The 17,070-nt window shown below is 39.3% G+C and overlaps 1 protein-coding gene across 3 annotated transcripts in view; it reads right to left on the reverse strand.

The window, feature by feature from the left end:
• Positions 1-2,476: 2,476 nt before the first annotated feature.
• LOC129718980 (uncharacterized) overlaps positions 2,477-17,070 on the reverse strand; it is a 29,864-nt gene continuing 15,270 nt past the window's right edge. For all 3 annotated transcript variants that reach the window (XM_055670273.1, XM_055670274.1, XM_055670272.1), the window contains exons 2-5: positions 4,163-4,286; positions 3,919-4,110; positions 3,750-3,825; positions 2,477-3,650 (exon numbers count right to left, since the gene is read on the reverse strand). In XM_055670273.1, the coding sequence (XP_055526248.1) occupies positions 3,542-3,650; positions 3,750-3,825; positions 3,919-4,110; positions 4,163-4,253 (468 nt within the window). In that variant the 5' untranslated portion in view covers positions 4,254-4,286 and the 3' untranslated portion in view covers positions 2,477-3,541. The remainder of the gene's footprint in view (positions 3,651-3,749; positions 3,826-3,918; positions 4,111-4,162; positions 4,287-17,070) is intronic.

Genomic DNA, 17,070 nt, shown 5'->3' on the forward strand with positions numbered 1-17,070 from the left:
ACCTATCACTATTTTTCGGGTGTCTTACGTCTATAAATTATAGAATAAAATATTTACGAAATTTACAACTTTTTTCGTAAAAATGTTATATAAAAATGTTATATAAATGGCTCATATTACCTCGGGATGATAGTTGTTTCTTTTGTGAAATCTTTCAAGAAACACGATAAAATTATCAAATTAAAAATAAAAAGGCTGCATTTGCCGAAAAATGTAAATTTAGTTTTCAAATACAAAACTAATTTATCTGCAACACTTTCGGTCAAAAATTATATTTTTTCTGGATTCCTTGGTTTATTTTCTTCATAAATCATCTATCAGTATTTTTCGGACATCTTACGTCTATGAATTGTAAGAAAAATAAAAAAGAGATTTTTGACAAAAATTGCGTGACTTTGCAATAAAAAGAAGGTCCTGGAGAACGGGGGGTATTCCAATCGACACCAAAATTGGGATTTTTCCAAAGAGACAGTAGATGAATAATTCCCCCAACTTTGAACAAAATCTGTGATGGTCGTGTCCAAGTGGCATGTACACTTAGTATGGAATGACCCTTATTAAATATTTGGTCGCACAAAGATATGTCCCAGATCTTCGTCCCAAAACACGTAGAAAAAACCTTGAGATATCATTTTGCTGCAAATTTATTTATTTATTTATTGAAATCTATTGATTTTTGGAAAAAAAAGAAAAAATGGTTGTCCTTGTTTCGGATGTATTCACGCTCTTTTCGTGCCCAGTGGAAAAAATAGATCAAGCTTTATATGCATTTTCTCCGATAACTAAGCTGCATTTAACGTACTGGAAGCCTCTACGTATACTTCTAAACTAGTACGGGAGTGAATCTTTTTACTAAACAACTGGCAAAAAGAAACCAAGTCAAGTTATTCTGGGCCCGGGTCACTGTGAAAGTCAATAAAGTAACCGATACGTTAGCCAGACAGAGGTCATGCAACGATTTTTTTGGCTGCTCTGTGGGGTGTCACCAAACGCCTTGAAGCCATAATTGAAAATCTGGTAACATCAGACAATACAAGAAAACTGGATATGCTCCGAAAGGCTGCGTCAGTCGAACCGCTTTATAACACCAAATGTAGAAAACCTGCAGCTGCTAAGTTTAAACAAAAAGGAACTGAACCCAATTACAAATCTGTTCAACGGACATCGTGCAAGTAAACATCACCTAGAACAAATTGGTCAGTCAGATGACAAAATTTGTCGCCTCTCCGGGCTCGAAATATTTGCATTGCCTATGCAGTGTATGCAGTGCAGATTTTGTTTTGTATAGATCGATTACTTACGGTCGTTAGGGTTATGAACGAGGTGTAACAGCTGTTGTTCTCGGAAACTGAGTTCAGCTCTGCATCTCCACGACTGCTACGGAACGGAAAGTTTGTGTTATCGTGTTACCGTGGTTAGTGATGGATTTGAACTATGTTGCGCGTGTAAATTAATCATTATTGAGACGAACGATGACTATTTTTCTCGACAAACTACGCGATCTGTGCGAGTGCCGCGCGTGAGGAAACAACTAAATATGAAAAGCTAACAGATAAAAATTAAGTTTAGTATAGATAGTTTAGTTTTAGAGAGAATTGAGAGAACGGTGGAAAACCGATGGTGGGCTGAGTACTGAAAAGTGAACCCTCGAAGTGAACAGGTCAGAAGCTGTTTTATTGAATACAAACCCGATGTATTGCACAGATTATTTGGTGGTGATTTGGTTTGGTTTAAGATAAATTCTACATTAGCTAAAACTAAAAGCCAGTAACGCATAGCTCAAAGATGAATACTGGAGGCTAGGAGATAAAATCTGGAATTTTAAAGTTGAGGACAAGAAACTGAAAGCTACAATTGCAATATCAATAGGTCAAATCAAATCTCACCGAAAAAATTCAATTGAAACCCGAGAAGAATATCAATAAACTGAAGCTAAAAGTCAAAGGTAAAAGCTTAAAAATTAAGGCTAGTAATTAATAGTAGAGGTTAAACCTAATACTGAAAAGTACTGTAAATCTCCGAAATGCAAATTGAAACCCAAAAGCTAAAACTAAACAGCGTTATCAAGCGTTGAGATGAAAGGTAAAACAAATTTTATATTGATTTCACGCTTATAAACATTATTCGTAAGTATCAAACTTCTGAAAGTGCTGTGTAATTTTACTTACCTATTATAATACCTAAAATGTTAGAATTGAGTATCCTGCTTAAAGCTCAACACTCAATTAAACTGAGTGCAGTTTTCCGAAACAATTAGCACACCATAGGCAATAAGTGGCTCTTACCTCCACTATAAATACTGTCGTTCATGCTTCGCGCTTCCGACAAATTACATCCTACTAATTCCGCTTAACACGTTCTTCCGTTCCGATCGCTTTGAAGTCGTTTTAATGCTACGCATTCCACTAAGTGCAAGATCTCATATTACCCATTCATAGCCGGGGCGGTTAGGTGAGCGGAAGGAAAAGACGGTCGGTTTGAAATATGAGTAACATTTATTACCCAACTTGTCAATTTGTTCTCGCGTGGTTTTTCCCCTGACTTTTGCTATATGTAGTACCTTCCGAGAATCAACTGCTTTAGCATTTTTATTTCTGTCGTATACACATTCATTATTCATTAACCGGTGTTACGCGGAAAGGCCATCTTCTTGGTACGCCATAACGGACGGTTCCGCCGACCGACACACGGTGACAGTTTGTCTTCTCGTGCTCGACATATGCTACGCAGCCGAACGAGGGAATGCCGAGAATGAAAGCATCGTCGTCCCTGACCACCCAACCCGCAGGGCTGTGTTGTTGTTGTTCTTCTAGTAAGGGTAAAGTTCGAGTCGAAAGGCGATACACGTAATGTACTTTATTATGGGAGCGCTCGTTTAAGGTCTTTGATATATGAAATTGGTTGTTTTGCCATACCTGCAGGACTTCTATCTGGCATGTTGTTCCGTTCGTTTGGTGTTGTTATTTTCGCGAAACTTTTCCCATTCCGAGGCGGGCGGAATGGATGATCGGGATTTGATGTTTGATTTCGGTGGCATTCCTGTCGGTGTCAGTTTGATTGAATTAACTGGGAATAATGGCTGCAGTTGTTTCTCGGCTTTGATTTTCGTTTTTTTCTTGACACGTTTTTACTTTCAGTAGAGTTTACTGTATACTTTTTCTTGCTCTAATTGTTCTGATTTTGACATTTGCTTTTTTTAAAATAATTACAATTTTATCAATAATACCGTTCTAACATACTGTTTTACATCTCGTATTTTGTGTTACGTTGACTCAGAACGATCAATAATTTGATTAAAAGAAAACCTTTCTTTCGGCTGTATAAAGTATTATTTTACAATCAACAGTTGCTTAGAATTAATAAAAACATCGTTATCCGTAGCGGAAAAGATTGTGTGTTTATGGTTGTGTGTATGTTTATGTGTTCATTGTAGAGTGGTTGTGGACTATGTTGTGTCATTTTTTTTAATATTTTTTTCATATTTTTATTTTTTTTTTAATAATTTGTTATAGTGTTTCACTGTCATTCTACGTCTAACTATTTAGTGTAGTGAAAAGTATGGTTTTGTGTCTGGTTCGTACTCGAGTTCCTGTGGCAGCACAACCTGACTGGGTTTGTCTCGCAGGTACAGTCCGTAACGGGATGGGTATCTGTAGTAAACGGAGAGAATAAAAAAAGTCAACTTCAATCGATGAGTTTCCAATCGATTTAGATAATGTTGGTTGATTGCTTAGCAGAAATCCCCTTACCTGCGATCAATATCTCTCATCCTTTCCAGGTGGTCAGCCCATGCTTTCTCGGCATCAGCCAATCTGCCAACGCTTGCTGTTTTTTTTTGGTTGTTGCCAGGAGACAAAAGAGAACAAGCGCAATAATTAGTGATAATAATTTTCCCGTGCTTGGTCTGCAAATACTTACATGCCCGTTGTGAGCGTGGATAATGATGATCGTAGATTGGCCGAGGCGAGTAACCGTACGTCTCCCGGTGCACCGGCAAGTAGTGATAGCCGGGAGAGTGGATCCGACCGGAAGCGGTTCCTGGTTCGTCGAACAGCAGAATCGGTCGGTGCCGCCAGGTTGGCGTGTCGTGTGCGCGTATATCATCGGATCCTGGAATAATGCAGCAATACTTTAATTGCTCTCCCTACGTTCGAAAACTTACCTTTAAGGGATCTGATGTATGACTGCCAGAACCTGGCCTTCTTGTTTGGCGTTTCATTCATGCCAATCATCGCTAGGTGATTTTTAAACATTTTGACTTAGTTTTATTTTGTGTAATTCGTTCGCTGAAAAGACCAGAGCAAACAGTTTTCTAATTAATTCATGAGCTTCAACGTAATGCGGCAGCTTTAAAACGAGTTGCTGCCTTCTGAAGTAGCGAAGAAAGAAGTGCTGTCTCAGCGAATGATGTGGGGTGAAGGTTTACGGTCGACTTCACCCGTTCGATTTGCATTAATCTGACATCGAAGTTTCTCCCTCCTTGATGAGTCTTTTGTTTTTTTTTTATCGTTTTCAAGTATTTACCAGTCTCAGAGTGTACTCAAACTGACGATGAATTTGAAATCAATGAAATCAGACAGCACACGGGATATTTCCATTTTGTTACTGTCAGAAAAACTGAACACAACATAGAACACGTGAATAATTTGAATACTACAGTAACAACCTTATAAAATTTACACCTGACAACCAGTAGGATTTAAAGCTGAAAAAAAAACTAGCGGTGCTAGGTGGGATTTACTAATGAATTTAAGGCCTCGAGCAGTGGCGTTCCGTGTTTCATCATGACCATAATTGTCTTGAATTTTTCTCTTGGTATTATCATGTGCTATGAGCTATGTACCAAAAAAGTGAAGGGTGAGTTTTTATGGTGTTGCAAACAACAGCTGGAAAATAAAAAAGCATTGCACTAGAAACCCATCGAGTTCAATTGGGAAATTAATTTCGCTTAACCCTCTAGTGCCCAATACCGCCATTTGGCGGGCTTCAGTCGAAGTTTTGAAAAGCTTCAATATGTACTTAAAAAGTGTTCATAATGATTCATAGTGATTTTACCGAAGCCCGTTTAGAAATTAACTTGGGCACCAGAGGGTTAAGCGTAATTAACACTGCACTGAAAAAACATTGGTGTCTCTTCACTTGATTTATTCATCATCAATTTATTCCAGCCTGAAGATGTGGTAATTTTGATTCAGTTCCCTGGCAAGAGGAAATTCCAAGCTGTTCAATTGGCAGAAAATTAACCGACTGCTTGAAACATCTCGGAGCAGACTTTTTTTTATTGTTTAGTGTCAGCAATTCTTGCATTGAAACATTTCTAGTGAAAGGATACAGTGAGTGAACAATTACGAAGCCTTCTCCATTCTGGCCTGGTCGTAAATGTAACTGTTTGTGATTTAGGTTATCTCTTCTTTTGCCGAACATTGACGTGTGTGTTGTAAGATAGGGTTCGTAACGAGCCTTTCGTCTACGTGGAAAAAGGTACCAATGAGATGAGGTCTGTCTTACGAAACGGAACTTTATTATCGATTGTAGTTATGGAACGCTGCCCATGCGGTTTATTGTTGGAAGTTCGCTGAGCAATTCAAGAAAGTGGTGGGATGACTGACTCAGCATTATTGAGTAGTGGATAATCTGTAGTTTTACACATGCTTGTCCCATGTTCCCAATCGTCCAAATCGATTTATACATTCGATTAGCTTTATAACTAGCAACAATTATTACTTCCGACGTTCATTTAAATCTTCCTGGCAACACAGAATACCAGTATGCGCGAAACGTCCAACAAAAACAAACATTTCGCATTGCATTTGTTATATCGTCAGTGGATTTCAATACTGCCACAACTCAAAATTCATTATTTTGAGACATACGCGTTTGAAAATTTGCGTCTAAAATTTCTTTCTTTTTATTTCCGTGAAAACCTCAAATTTTAACGCTTCTAATTTCTATTAATTGGGTCTATTATGTGCACATAATGAGCAAGTTATACTAGTTTTAATCTCATTTTGTCGCCTTTTCATTAGATATTTTAGATTTGTGCAATAAAGGCACATCTACTTAAAACTCTGAAATTCTTGTAAATTCGGGAAACGGGTCTTTGTGGGATGAAACTTTATAGTATTTTGCATCGTTTGCCATCGAAAACTCAAAACTGCAAAATTTCAAGTTGTGCCAGAATTGAATTCAACTGACGATATGGTTTTTAAGTGTTTACCCATGTAAATAGCTTTCAACAGCAATCCACAACAATCTTATATCGATGGATGAGTAGGTAAACTTCATTTTCATCATTACATCTTTTTTGAAAAGATTTGTCTTGGCTCATATGAAGATGAACATTATATTGAGGAGGAGGAAGTGATCAGCGATTATTTCGAAGCCAGCTTCGACTTAAGGAGATAGCAGAACAAGACATCGAAGAAGACACCACACACGAAGTCCTTTTTTTCTATTTGGTAGGAGGTAGAGAAGTATGTTCGTCGAGAAATAGATTTTCGTGACGAAGTTGTTTATTGGAATGATAAGAAGCAACCTGATATAGAAGAAGGGATATTTTATTACTGACCTAAAATATCAAACACTCACAAAGCGTCGTGGGAAGCCAATTAATATTTTCGTTTATATATATTCTAATAATGTTGAAATTAAAGCACAGTACTACGCAGTACTTTGGAGTTACCAACAGAAGTTGGTTACTCCAAAAACACCAGATAGTGAGCAAGTTCACACTACTTCGCAAATCGATTCTGATCGACCATTTCCGATTTCGCTGAAACTTTGCACAGTTGTTTCAACCAGTTGATAAAGAAGTCATTCTATACTATCAGTTCTTCATGTAGACTCACGACTGCTGTTTCAGAAGGGCCAATCCAAAAATGTAACTGTTGAATGAAATATTTTGTATCAGAAAAACGACTTGTTTGATTGAAATGGTGTCTTTAGCAAAGTTGTAGGTAATAAAATTGCGAATATAGAAAAAATATAAACACTGTAGAATTTTTTTTCTGGGACAAATATTCCAAATTGTCACAAAAACTAAAATATCTCAAAATGTACCTTTTTTAAAAATCTAATTTTTTTACAAATTGAAGACGACAATATTTATTACTTTCTGTCAAAATTTGGTGATGGTAAAATAAAAAACAAAAGAGTTGTACTGCCCATAAAAGCATAAGAGTCCCATATGGAAATGCTCACAATTGAGAAAATTGCAAATAAAGTTTTAATTTGAATTTATGGTAAAATAACTATGATTTAACTAAAGGTATGTTTTATTCAACTGTATGTTCATGAGTTGGAACATTGTATATTTCCATGAGTTCTAAGAACTTCTGCATGAATTCTAGGCTTTGAAATAAATGATGGGACTCGTTTGCCTTTATTTTCTCTCTATACACAAAAAATAAAAGCTTATTAGTCTCCACACATTCTAAGACGGCCAAGGTATTTATCATTATTCCTTATTGTGTCTGTCATGTGAACAGTTTATTTCACTCCTACTTTTTCGAATCATACGAATTGCAATATAGCGATTTGATTTCAACAGATTGCAACATGAATCACTGCCTGTTTTTATCACAGAGCAATCACAGCTGACTGACGAAAGCTCGTCTACATAGAGTCTACAATGAAATTCCTTAAAAAAGCCTACGAGAAATTTACGCAGACTGTAAGGTCACACTCCTAATCACTTTACTTCCACACATCCCAGATATTAAGAAGAATTTCTGGAAACAGTTTCCATAAAAACTTCACTTTAGCTTTCGATTTTTTTCGAAAATAGACATAAGTTTTGATCAGTTCTTTGTCTCTAGCTTATTTTTAATTGAGCTTTGCAAACATGAATTGTGTTTTAAATGATTCAAGTCAATAATATTTTGATGTGAACACTTTTCTTTTGACTGATGACAAATGTGAAATGTTGTTTTTAAAGTCATTTGAATATATACTCAGGATGGGACTCGTATGCCTTTATTTTCAATATGGGGCAGGCAAGGTTTGGTATTTTTCCAGCAATTTTTAGAACAAACTTTAAAATTTCATCAAGCCATATGGAAACTTGAACAAAATTAGATACATTGACGGAATAAACTTGAATTTGCATAAAAATCATATGGGACTCTTATGCTTTTATGGGCAGTGTAGACGTTTGAAAATTTTGTCATTTTCACTCAGTATTTTTTCTGGTGTTTTTTTCTGTTCTTGAGCAATTCTCGCTGAAACCAGGCCACTAGGTGCACCAGGTCTTTCGGATTTGATATAAATGCACATATTAGTTAGGAATAGAGAAAAAATGATTATGATGCGGTATATTTTTCCAAATCTGTATCATATTTACAGTTCGCTTATTTTTCGCTTTCCCTACTGCACACATTGTCTGTCTCATGAACTTGAATGTTAACGGGTAAGTATTGGTTGATTATACTACAAAACCAGCACGTTGGATTTGTATCATGCTCTTTGCGATAATTTATAACAATAGAGCAATTCTCGCTGAAACCAGGCCACTAGGTGCACAAGGTCTTTCGAATTTGATGTAAATGCACATATTAGTTGGGAATAGAGAAAAAATGATTATGCCATTTTTGTTTGATTGAATTTGTTGACCCCTCGGTCACCAAGGGGTGAAATAGTTTCTTAAAAAGTTGAAATTTTACCAATTCTTGATGTTTTATTTGAGCTATATCTCTGAAATTCATTATGGAACCTACTACAAGTAGCACTTTTCTGTTAAGTCGAATGATAGGGCTTTCATTTGGAGTAATCAGAATTTTGGCCGCCATCTTGAATTTTGCCGCCATCTTGGATTATATCAGAAAAATGCAATTTTTTACATGTTCGCAACTACCGATTTTCGATCTGAGACCAGCATTGGAAAGCTGAGAAAAAATACTATAAGTTGCAAGAAAAAATTAGGTGAGCATCAGTGTTATCCTACCAATTGAACGAATTTTCTAAACGAAGATTCAAAATATCCAATACATTCCGTGCAATCAACGAAGTAGCCATATGCTGAGACCAAGTGGATACGCATGTTATAACCCTACTATAACAATATATAACGTAATCAGTTAATTATGCAACTAGTACGCCCATACTATTTGCATTGAGATTTGTGAGAATTATATATGCATCACGAGCATGTTAGATATTTTTTTATTAATAATATTTATTTCTGTTTTTTTTTTCGTGGGTTATTTTAATTCTCGGAGCAAATTGAATATTGTTTAATATTGATTATGGCATGAATATTTCAATCTACGTACATGTGAAAATCGTTTTTCATAAACGGGTATGGGTAAAGTTATATTTATTTTTGGACTTACTTCCTTTTCCGTCAGTGTGAAAATATATGTGGTAAAATCTTTGTCTTTGTCTTAGTAGTAGGAAAAATTCAAGATTGCGGCCAAAATTCTGGATACTCCAAATAAAAGCCCTATCATTTGACTTTACAGAAAAGTGCTACTTTTAGTAGGTTCCATCATGAATTTCAGAGATATAGCTGAAATAAAACATCAAGAATTGGTAAAATTTCAACTTTTTAAGAACTATTTCACCCCTTGGTGACCGAGGGGTCAACAAATTCAATCAAACAAAAATGGCATAATCATTTTTTCTCTATTCCCAACTAATATGTGCATTTATATCAAATTCGAAAGACCTTGTGCACCTAGTGGCCTGGTTTCAGCGAGAATTGCTCTATTGTTATAAATTATCGCTAAGAACATGATACAAATCCAACGTGCTGTTTTTTTAACATAATCAATCAATACTTACCCGTTAACATTCAAGTTCATGAGGCAGACAATGTGTGCAGTAGGGAAAGCGAAAAATGAGCGAACTTGAAATATGATACAGATTTGGAAAAATATACCGCATCCCGACGGGACATGAATCCGCGATCTCCGGGATTGCGGATTTGTGGGTTCAAGTTGGGAGATTGCGGGTTCAAGTCCCGTCGGGATGCGGTAAATTTTTCCAAATCTGTATCTTGTTTCCAGTTCGCTTGTTTTTCGCTTTCCCTACTGCACACATTGTCTGCTTAATGAACTTTAACTTATTACTTGGAGAGTAATTAAAAAATATTTTCCTTTCTTCATAAAATAGGGCTGTATTCACTCCACTCTGATTTCACCGTGAACCGTGATAGGCACCCACATAAAGCATGGCAGAACGGCGAGTAAAAGAAAGTTGGAAAGTAGAAATGGAGTCGCTAGTCGGAGTACCGCTGTTTGATTTAGTGCTGGCGCCACAATATTCTACTAGATACAATAAGACAAAACTACATAAAATTTAAGTGTCAACCCTCACAGATGGACGAGGGAATGCCTTTTCCTATCCCTCGCTGCACATTTAACAGAGTATAACATCGAAGATACGAAAACGTCAAACGTGAACGTCGGTCGGATTGTTTTCATTATTTTGCTGTTTCGGTTGGGGCTCAGCCCTTGCGCTTCTTAAGTAGACACAGTGGATCTGGTTAATAACCAAAAAATGATGTAAAAAGTAACAAACTCTTTATAATTTTTATTTGAGCTTTCCGTTCGAAAATGGAAGGAACGACGAGATTTTTGCATCTATAGCAAACTCAAGCAAGAAAACAGAAAAGAGCAAAACCATTAGATTTGTCGTTCCTATGTTGTACTCGATGATATAACTCATAGCACATTCCCTCGCAGATGCAAGTCGTTTGCCTGAGAACATAAATAATATTATTTAAATAATGGGGCGATCCTGACATCACTGGTTTACACTTATTATTTCGTCAAACGAGCGTCATCATTTCGTCAGACTGGAACGTGATAAAGTGTATCTTTGAAAAAAATAACCGAAAAAAGATGGATTCACCTGAGACTAGTGGATTGAGTTCTACAGTATGGGTTTAGGGGGTGTTGCGGGAAGAAAATGGTCCAATGTTTGATATCTACAAACCCGTTCCAATGAATAGTTTTTATTACGTTTTGATTCGAACAATCTCAAACTTCGAACAATCTCAAACTTTGAACACTAGAAAATAAAATTACATTATTATAGCTATAGTAATTAAAAGTATGGTTACTATTTACCATTTCGTTCTCCGGAATGTCCTTCACCCAGTGATGTGAATGTGCGTTTAAAAAAGTGACAGTCAGTGCTGAGACGGTTTACCTATCTATCTCTTACATTACATTGAAGTGTTCGGAATTAGAATCAAAGCCAAGTTCTGAACTTTCTTGAATTTGAATAGAACTTATTTATAACAACAATAAAATAGCCAACATGTTAACCTTTAAGATTAACGATGAAATTCATTTTTTGTTGAAAAAGTTGAATAGCTTAAGTATTCGAAATTTGATGCAGAACGGTATATCGGAAAAAATGAAGACGTGCTAAAAAAACGCTGTTTCTTCTATTCGTGACATTTTCGCCAGTTTTTGCCGACCTGAAACAGCGAACTCTACAATTTATTATGTGGAATCTACTAAAGAGACAGTTTCAGAAATAACCTTTGAAGCGGAATGTTTAGATAGATTGGAGATTAAGGAGGGACCACTCAAATTTCACGTGGATAGATTTTTAATAATTTTAGATTCTTCCTTTTGCTCCATAGAACTGTTTAGAGAAATCTTTTGATAGGAGAGGTTTGCAAATATGTTTGAATTTGGAGAGACAAATCTATTTTCCGGAAAACTCCTAAAATCTCGTTCGCGACGTCATTTGTGGACGTCGGATATGCCCGTTTCGGCATCTACAACATGTTGGCACGATTGGAAAACAATTAGAGCATCGAAAGAAAGCTCAGTTTCGAACAGACCAAGAGCGACAACATCGCAGGGAGGGAGCTGCGTAGCCGCAAGGTTACAGAGTCCGCTTTTTCAAGCAGATGGTCGTGGGTTCGAATCTTAGTAGAACCAGGCCATCCGATGTCAAAAAGGACTTAAGCATGGGTTTATTCTCAGGCTCCCCACCAGTTACCTTTCCTTTACGCTGAAATCTACAATACCTTTGCGTAACGTCCTCTTAACAAAAAATAAGTCCCTCTTATCAGCCAGAAGGACGCACGACGAAACTTCTCCAGGGAATTATAATTGGTGATATTTGGCAAGAGGAACGAGTATCGGTATAGTAGAACAGTAAGCGTGTAAGGAAGAGTATCACATTACACACAAGCACTGATGAACAATAATAATAACCATGCCACTGCTCAATAGCGGTATTGCTATTAACAGAAGTGCGGGATACAGCAGACACCCGGGCATATCTCACAATAGATCTACGATCCTGGTCACAGTGAGAAAGTCCATACAGGAGAAAAAAAAAGACAACATCGCAACATCGCTTGGTGCGCTTGAATGGCAACGACTGGCAGGGCACTTCGTATTTCATTTCTCGAAAGAAGTGAGCTCCGAGTTGAAGTTTATTTCGTACATCAATTTTCTCAAGAAGGCACACCAGTCCACCAAGAAGGCACACCAGTTCATCAAGAAATACCATAAGGGTGAAGACGCGGTATTCTGGCTGGATTTGGCTTCGGCCCGCTACTCGTAGCGATCGTTGGACGAGATAGAGCGACTTAATATAGATGTGGTACCAAAATTGGCGAGCCCATTCAACGTCTCAGAGTTGCGTCCCATCGAGGAATTCTGAAGTTCTCAATTTAAGGAGCTATTCCTGACATACGCCAGTCTAGGGCATCAAAATTGTCCATAAGGCGCTATGGTGGCCTATCCCAGCCATGATCTCACCCTTTGCTTACCGTGACAGGTAGGAAGAGTCAAAAAGGTGCGACACGGCCAAAAGACCAAAGAAGGTCAGTAAGGCACGGAGCAGGGGGGACGCCCTCATAGACGGATCAAGACGAATGGGTCAAAGTACGCAGAATTTATGAAGAAAATAAGGTGCGAAACCCTGTTCAAAAACCTAGGGGCGGATGTGCGGAGCATTCGTCGATATCGCCTGACCCTCACCAAAAACAAAGAAACTACCTACAAGACAGTAGCGCAGCAGGTTCTAATGAAAAAAAAAAAACAAGTTCTGGCGTAAAACCTGGACGATATCACCGAGGGGTACAACGTTGCACATGCCCTCAAGAAGAAGTGCAGGGTGAAAGTGACCACTAAGTCAATTCGCCTCCAAAAGGGTCCAGCTGGGATCCTGGTGGGCACTGTCCGACGAGCGTCGACGAACAGATGCAAACCAGGCCCAGAAGACAGCCAAACTCAAGGTTGGTCGGTCAGCATGTCCCCTGGGTATAGTCCAGCAATCACACGTTTGCTACAGGTGCTTTGAGAGAGGACATAGGTCCTGGACCTGCGAGGAGCCCTATAGGAGCCAATTATGCAGGCGTTGCAGTATTGCAGGTCATGAAGCGGGAAGCCTCCCAAAGGCCTGGCATGTTCCGGAAAATGAGACGCAAAGCACTTTGTGAGAGGCCCGAGGTGCCCAACCGGTAAACCGGGCTTCTAAGCCACGGGTGTAAAGCAGACCGATGTCATGAGAACTGTTTCCTGAAGCCGGCGCCGATGATGATGGCGCTAGTGTTGAAAATATAGTCATAAGCTCCGTTCATTGTGCCGCATGTGTTACTGTACGGATTTTTGCGTGCTGCCCAACTAAATTGAATGTTGGACACTCCAGAATGTGTTGAAACATGTTTGAACGTGATCATTTATGTCCTACACAAAATCCATAAAACGTTCAGAACAAAACGAACGTTCTTCGCTCTTTGTTTTTCTACACACCACTTACAGCAACAGTTGATTTCGCATGAACGGTGCTTATTCGGCTGTTTCGCTAGCAATGACAGCCTATTGACGTATGATCTAGGCAGCCAGAGAAAAACGGCTTCAAGCCAAATGTATGGAGATGACGTTCGTGACAGGGATATGGTGTAAAAGTGACACAACTGAGCCTAAACCATTGTCAAGCAACCTCTAAGTCGTTGTTGGACATCGCCATCGTATCGGACCTCTACCTTAACCCTCCTGGAAACGGTAACTGGGCCGCGGATAAGTCCAGTATGGCGCCCATATGGATAACGGGCAGTTTTCCGGGTCAGGAGGTTGTGTTCGAAAAGTTAATTTATTTTCATTGTTAGAAGCTTTGGCAAACCTCTATTTTAGTCTGGCCAACGTTGGGTACAAAAGCAAATTCAGCAAAAATGGTGCGGAGTCAATAATCGACGTGACGTTCGCCATCCCAGGACTAACTTCCAGTCGGTTCGCTATTGTGTAGATCACAACGTAAAGCAGCAAGCGTAGAGTCAACACTCACGTGTAAGACGGAGGATGTAACGCGCGCGGACTGAGGAACTTAGGGTAGAGAGCCGTACAGCATGTGGGTCTGCAAAATCGGCGCTAACGAGTGCGATTAAGATATGCGCCAATAGGAATCGCTTACAGGATCCTAATAGCCAAGACTAAAAGCATGTTGGCACCTGAAGAGCGATCACCAGCGGTGCTGGAGCGTATCATCGAGGGACCTTTTCCTCGCTACGAGCCAAGTCCTTAGCCTCCGGTGGTCTAGTCTCACGTTCGACGTTCCAGTATCTCAGACACAGACCAAGGATGGTCGGCCAGCCTGCCGGACAACCAATCCGTGAGCGTCGACTGTCGTGTTGAGTTTTAGGTGGAGGCAATCACGTATTTGGCAATCAGGACGGTTATAAAAGTGACCTCCGGGCTGGTCCGAGCAGTCATGCAGAAGTGCCTGGATGACTGTCTCTTTCCGGAAGCGAAAGAGACTGGTACTACTACTCCTAGGCTGGGAAACCGTCAGAAGAGCCATCGGGGGGGGGGGGGGGGGGGGGGGCGTCGCCCCCCCTAATCGCTGGCATTGGTGCAGAATTTTTTTTTTCAATAACTCTAATAACGTTTGCGCTAAAAAAATGGACAAAAACTGCCAATTTTTCATGGGTTTACTTTTACACACACTGACGAAACTACGCATGCAGCATCAATCATATTAACCGATGAGTCATCAGAAAAAAATTGATTTGCCCGTTTAAATAACGGTACCCACGTTGCGTCGAAAACAGACATCGTGCGGCAGTTCGTGGACACCGGATACGCCCGTTCCGGCAGCTACAACATCTTGGCACTATTGGGCAACAATCAGAGCATTGAAAGAAAGCCCAGTTCCGGACGGCCGACGACCCTGAGCGACAAGAAGCTCCAAAGCATGCTGAAGAGGAAGACCGAGGGAAAAGTGGCTACATCGCTGCGAACGCTTGGCCATACATGTTAGGAAGCAGTCCCGTTCACTAGTCTCGGAGCTGCAAGCAATGACGCAGCGGCAGCGCCTGAATAAGATGGTCAATCCGATTTTCCCGGCAACTCACGACGTAGCGGTGGTGATGGACGACGAGACCTGTCTCACTCTGGATGGCAACGACTGGTAGGACACTTTGTATTCTACTTCCCACACGAAAAAAGTAAGCACTAAGGTGAAATTTCTTTTACACACCAAGTTCCCCAAGACGGTGCTGCTGTGGCTGACAATCAGCGTAAAGGGGATGTCAAAGCTGCTCTTCTTTTGCTCCGGACTGGCCAAGAACGGGGAAATTTATAGTACGAAGTACCTGCCGGAAGTAGCGTCGTTCACCAAAAAATACCATAAGGACGAAGACACGGTTTTTTGGCCGGATCTGGAGACGGCTCACTATTCGAGGCGATCATTTGAGGAGATGGAACGGCTAAATGTCGATGTGGTTCCCAAGTTGGTGAACCCGCCCAACGTCCCCAAGTTGCGTTTCGTCGAAGATTTCTGGCAAGCCTGAAGCGTAAGATCTACTCCAACAATTTTGTCGCGAAATAAAATGAAAAAAAAAGGATTTGAAAACATGCCTATATGCCTTGTTTAGAGACCGCGGGTACCACTGCATCTCTACGAGTATTACAGGATAGGAATTGTTTTAATAAGGTACAGCTCTAGTAACTTTATTATAATTAATGCATATTACGCAAAATACAAATTTGAAAGTTCAGAAGCCTATTGCGCGATCAAAACCGTTATTTGTTGTAGTAAGATGGGGTGAGACAAATTCAGGATTTGCCATGGTAGGCAATGGGGAACGAGAACGTATGCTGAATCTGAATCCGTTGTTTGAATATATGTACTAGCAAACCGATGAATTTTTATCGAGTTAGTTTGATTTTTACTTTTAATAAGTTCTACCAACAACGCGATACAGATCTGCAGAAATCCACCTGCCGTACTGACCTAATATTAAATATAATAATAGAAAAATACTAAGCTAGAAAAAGAACGCTCTCACCATCTACAATTCGATCCAGATCCTATTCAGTCAATCCTTATTTTGTGTCCTTAATCGATCATACTCATCTGTCGAGTATCACTCAGCTTGGATAAATTAAAGAGAAAAATTCTTAGGACATTCGTTGGCTCCTGTAGCGAAAACTTCTTCTAATGGCGGTTCCGATTACTTCCTAAGTTTTAAGAGGCATTTTAATCCGCTTGATCTTCATGCACTTTGACTAATACTGAGACCTGCGTGTTGACTAATATCGGCTGTTTCTTCAAATACGGAAGGCAACGTTGGCGGTTTTCGGTGAAAACTAACTTTATATAACACTGTTTCAACCAAAAACAATAAATTAAAAATATTTAGCGAGAAAATTATGACGCAGTAGAAAAATTGCGTCCGTCCGCGTTCGTGCTTTACTTCGATCTCCACAGTTTAGTTTATTCTAGTGTTAGTAAAAAAATTAAATATTTTACTTCTAAAATTTTGAAGAACTTGCCCCCCCCCCTATTCGAAATTCTGGCTACACCCATGCATAGATGGGGTGAGATCGCGTATATACCTATCTGTTTGCTGTATACTGCTGGCAAGGGTCGGGAAAATCACATCCGTAATCGAGTACTAGCTTACAACACAGACACAGGGTCATATGTGCACCTTAAACAAAGGAGGAGAACCGCAAAGTTCTATACTGAATCAGAGCAGAGTGGTCATAATCAGAGACTGCACCATTACCTCAAAGCGATCTTTGAAACTCTTGAAGGTTATAGATGACGACAGACTAACCTTCAAGAGCCACGTCAACCTGTAGAAGGGCCTCAACG

The sequence above is a fragment of the Wyeomyia smithii genome, chromosome 1 (assembly GCF_029784165.1).
Source record: "Wyeomyia smithii strain HCP4-BCI-WySm-NY-G18 chromosome 1, ASM2978416v1, whole genome shotgun sequence".
Classification (NCBI taxonomy): Eukaryota; Metazoa; Arthropoda; class Insecta; order Diptera; family Culicidae; genus Wyeomyia; species Wyeomyia smithii.